General features: G+C 32.0%; 1 protein-coding gene across 1 annotated transcript; it reads right to left on the reverse strand.

Moving 5' to 3' along the window:
* Positions 1 to 2111: 2111 nt before the first annotated feature.
* Positions 2112 to 2882, reverse strand: LOC114535474. The gene has a single exon (XM_028556779.1). The coding sequence runs from the start codon at positions 2880 to 2882 to the stop codon at positions 2112 to 2114; it is 771 nt and encodes a 256-aa protein (XP_028412580.1).
* Between the last annotated feature and the right edge of the window lie 2157 nt (positions 2883 to 5039).

A 5039-nucleotide genomic window follows, 5' to 3' on the forward strand; every position in this document is an offset into this window, starting at 1 on the left:
GACACATTGAAAAGATATGTCAATGGTTGCGCCAATATATGTTTTAGAATTATCAAAAGATTGACAGGTATGCTATATGGACCAGCAGACTTTGATGGATTTAGTCTAGAGATTTCTTCGATGATTTCAGTAGCTGTCACTGAGAAAATAACAAAGCTATTACACAAGGAATGAGTCATGTATCTCTCAATAGGTGTATTAGCAAAAGGTATTGTAGATTCCAAGTTTGATCCTATAGTTGAAAAATACTTGTTGAAGGCCTCGGCAATAGCTTTCTTATCAACTATTTTTGAAGATCCTACTTGTAATAAGTTGGGACTCGTATTATTAGCATATTTTAAAGTAATCAATTGCTTAATACCTTTCCATACCCTTTTCATGTTATCCTTATTTCTCAAAAAATAGCAACTATAATAAGACTTTTTACTAATATTCAAAAGATGCTTTAGTTTATTTCTATAGAATTTAAACTTAGTTAAATGATATTCATTTCTCGATTTTAAATAGGATTTATAAAGCTTATTTTTCATGGCAATGGAAATTTTTAGACCATTAGTTATCCAGGGGTTAGTCTCAAATCTCATCTCTCGTTTAGATAATCTTTTCAAAGGAACATGACTATCAATAACTTCAGATATTTTCCTGTGAAAAGCACTGAATAGATCATTTATATCAGATTCAGCAGGAAAAACCTCTTCCCATCTAATTGACTGAGCGTCGGCTATAAATTCATCTAAGTTAAAATTTGAATAATTCCTTTTTTTATTGCCAGTTTTTAATTTGTCAATAATTAAAAAGTTTGGGAGGTGGTCGGTTATATCATACACCAGGTTTCCGCTAATTGTTTGGTGATCAAGTGAGTTGAAATAGATGTTATCTATTAGCGTAGCAGAGTGATCGGTTATTCTTGTGGGTTTGATTATATATGGCTGGAAACAGTATGTAGCCATAGTATTCACAAATTCGTCTGTGTCGGTATGATTATCAACATTTAGCAAATTCAGGTTGAAATCACCCATTGAACAACACAATTTACCTTCCCTTGAGATTTTATCAATAACATCCATGTAATAGCTAGTAAATGCATCAAGATTGCCGTGAGGGTGACGATAAATTATAGAACAAACTATATTGCGAGAGCTGTTGTGTATCTCCAACCACATGCATTCATAATCAATAGTTGAAGAATTAAGATCATCTCGAGAGTGATATTCAACATCCTCCCTTATATAAGCACACACTCCACCAGCATTGCTTAGTGTAGGCTGAGAAATAAGATGATAGCCAGGAATGGCTAGGTTGATTAAAGGTTCTCTGTTTACATTAATTTTCGTTTCAGATAATCCTATAATGCTAAATTTAAAATCCAGATTAGCCAGTAAAGTGACTAGATTATCATGATTAGCAGAAATACTCCTTATATTACAATGAAAAACTGAAAATAAGTTTGTAGAACTTTTAGACTGGTTAATGGACTGGCAACTTTTGAATTGTAAAGGGCTATAGTAATCAAAATTTACATCTGTTAAAAGATTAATTTCTCCATCAGTCTGAAAATGATTTGGTATATTTTTTAGTCTTGAGATTAATTCGTATCTGGGTAAGGCCTCCAGGTCATCTATATTGGCATTAAACATTTGGAATCATAAACCTAAGATATAGTAACAGGGAAAATAAATACCCTATAGCTGTTAACATCAATATAACGGAAAGACTGACATGAAGACAAAACATATGCATACAATAATATACAAAAGAGACTACACATAGCCACACTAATGAAGTAAAGCGAATAATTGAAGATAAAAACATCCAAAGGACAAAACATATGCATACAATAATATACAAAAGACTACACATAGCCACATTAATGAAGTAAAGCGAATAATAAGATAAAAACATCCAAAATAAACAAATGAATGGGCAGAAGAATTGCCCCAACCATGTCAAAGAATGGTAGAAACAAAAGCGTGACAGATAAATAGGCGACAGGTCAGCATTGGTTATAACAGGTAGACTGTCCCTAATTAGCATGAGATAATAACATGACATAGTTTTTTATACTGTATAAGTCTCTAACAAAATTATAATACTTATAGTATATATCGTACTTATCTTGATGGAATTAGATTTTCCAAATCATGTCGCGTAGCAATTAGCCTTGCTGGTGTATCATTGTTTTTACGCAAATAGATTCGTCCTTGCTGAGTCCAGATGAACTTAAAGGCATTATCGCGTCTAAACTGCAAGCAAGCTTTGAATAGCTCATTGTTTCTTGGACTAAGGCTTTCGGATACATAAATATTATTTTCAGATAGTCTTGCCAGTTTAAGGTCTTTCGTAGTTTTATTCTTCAAGTTCTTACGGCCTTTATAGAATTGCTCTTTCTTCTCGCGTCGTACGAATTTCACAATTACTTTTGGTATATTCAATGCAGGGCTTCTTGCTCGATTTGAGTCTAAATTATTAGATATCGGCAGCCGATGTGAGACAGATATATCACTCTCATCTATATGTACCCCCATAAGATTGGCGACTCTGATAACAAGTTGATTAGTATCTTCGTGAGGTTCAACTGGAAGGCCCGAGATTTCACTACAGTCGCGTCGGCCATATTGATTCATAGCATCAACATTTTTAGCGAGATCGTCACCAACCTTAGAAAGCTTCAAAATTTCTGCCTTTAGAAATTTATTTTCTTGCTGTACCAAATTGTATTTCGATTCTAATTCATCAACCCGGTTATTAACTGAGTCATATTTATCGCTCAGAAATTGCATGCTGTCCTTAAGATCGTTGACTGTTTGGACTATTGGACTGAGCTTTTCATCAAGCTTTTTCTCCAAAATTTCTTCAAGGATTTCCTTAGTGATTTGAGTCATGATAACATACACAGATTTTGAAGTTATAAAGATATAAACACGAAAAAAAAAAAATCGTACACAATAAGACAAAAATATTAATATTTCAAGGCGAGCATTAAACACGACCGCCATCTTGTACACACTCTTCACTTTGAGAGAGTCAAAAGACGAAGAAAAGTGCTTCTTAAAAGAGGCAAAACTGTTAAACGCTATGAAACACAAGAATATCGTCCTCTTTAAAGGTTTTTGTAATTCGCCATATGCCATTATGATTTTTCCCCATTTGATGTTTCCAAATGAGTTAACAAATTGATTGATTTCATCAACTACATGGATAAAATTAATGGTTTCCAAACTTTCCAAGATAGTTTAATGCTTCAGATTGGCCATCAAATTTCATCAGGTTTGGCATATTTGCACAATAATAAGATCACACATGGCAATCTCAAAGTTGTCAAACGTCTTGGTAAGTGACTTGCATTATTATTGCTACCTAACGAATGAGGAAGAAAGGATAAATATCTTCCAGAGCAAACCAATTGTTTGCAAGTTGGCTGATTTCAGAGAAAGCAGATCAAGACAAATTCAAACAGCCATTGCTCATGCAATGACGAACAACAGAATTGATAGGTAAATCAATTTTATATGAATTATAGTTGCGTTGCGTTGGTCGCGGTTAGGTTGCGGTTCGGTTGCAGTCAATTTAATCAACAACAACAACAACAACAAGAAATTTATTTAGCACCATCACATTGTACAAAATATATAAATGCACTGTAAATGCACTGTACAAATATAGAATTTACCATATTGTACAGGTTGTCTAAAATAACTATTGTTAATCGAGTCAGACAACCTCTGAAATATTTGAGACATTGTAAGGTCGTAGAAATAGAAAATAAATCGAAAGTGCTAATCATTATAAGATATAATGTATATTATGTACCCCATTAATTTTTATAGCAGTTTATTATTTTATTACATATAATTTTCTTAAATTTGGACTTAGAAGAAGTTCTTAACTCTACATTTAAATCATTCCACATTTTTGGACCTTGAAATCTTAATGAAAATTTTCCATATTTAGTTCTGACTGATGGTAACAATATGACGGTTTGGAAATTAATTGAGTATTATAGTTATGTCTCACATTAACAAGTAAGAAAAAATCTTTAAATGGAGAAGGTAGTTTATTCTTGTGCTATTTCATACATAAATAACAAATAGTGCAGCACTACCAAATCTAAAAGTTTCAATAATCCATGTCTTTTAAATAAGGGCTCAGTATGTTCATCAAACTTTGAAAAAGTTATAATACGAAGGATTTTTTTTTGAAACAAAATCAAAGGCTTCAATGTAGATATATATGTATTACCCCAGACAATTATCCCAGAAGTAATGAAGGGATAAACTAATGAATAGTACAACTGTATGAGTAGTTGACGTGGCACGTAGTGTCGTAATTTCAATAACATCCCAATACTTCTATTAATTTTTTTAGCCATGTATTGTATTTGTGTTTTCCAATTTAAATGTGAATCAATATAAATTCCTAGATACTTTGTGGAATTCTCCTGTTTCACAGACAAGTTATCTATAAATAATTTAAACATATAATCTATCCTTTTTTGAGCACTATGGAAAATGACAAAATTTGTTTTATCTATATTTAAGAACAGTTTATTTGCACCAACAATTAATAGACCTTACGCAGCTCAATATTCACTTGTTGTTCAAGGACATGTCTATTATCATGTGAATAAAGCAGATTAGTGTAATCTGCAAATAAATGAAACTCAAGTAATTCAGAGCAATTTTGAAAGTCATTGATATACAGAAGAAAAAGTAAAGGTCCTAACACACTTCCTTGGGGTACCCCACAGGTGATACATTATTCATTTGACTTTATATTACTAATTGACACATATTGCTTTCTATTATGTAAATACGATTCAAACCATTTATTGACTATACCACGAATACCATAACATTCTAGTTTTTTAAGCAGAATTCCATGATTTACTGTATCAAAAGCTTTACTTAAATCCAGGAAGATTCCACAAGAGTACTTTTTATTCTCAATTGCCTTTTGAATTTTATCTATTATTAGAAGAATTGCTTGAGTAGTAGAATGATTTGACCTAAATCCAAATTGATTATTAAATATAATGTTCT

The sequence above is a fragment of the Dendronephthya gigantea genome, unplaced genomic scaffold (assembly GCF_004324835.1).
Source record: "Dendronephthya gigantea isolate DGI-Jeju-01 unplaced genomic scaffold, DenGig_1.0 000118F, whole genome shotgun sequence".
Lineage (NCBI taxonomy): Eukaryota > Metazoa > Cnidaria > Anthozoa > Malacalcyonacea > Nephtheidae > Dendronephthya > Dendronephthya gigantea.

What these genes read in the sequence shown, in the direction of transcription:
- LOC114535474 (XM_028556779.1), bottom strand. Translation starts at nt 2,882, where the DNA reads ATGACTCAAATCACTAAGGAAATCCTTGAAGAAATTTTGGAGAAAAAG.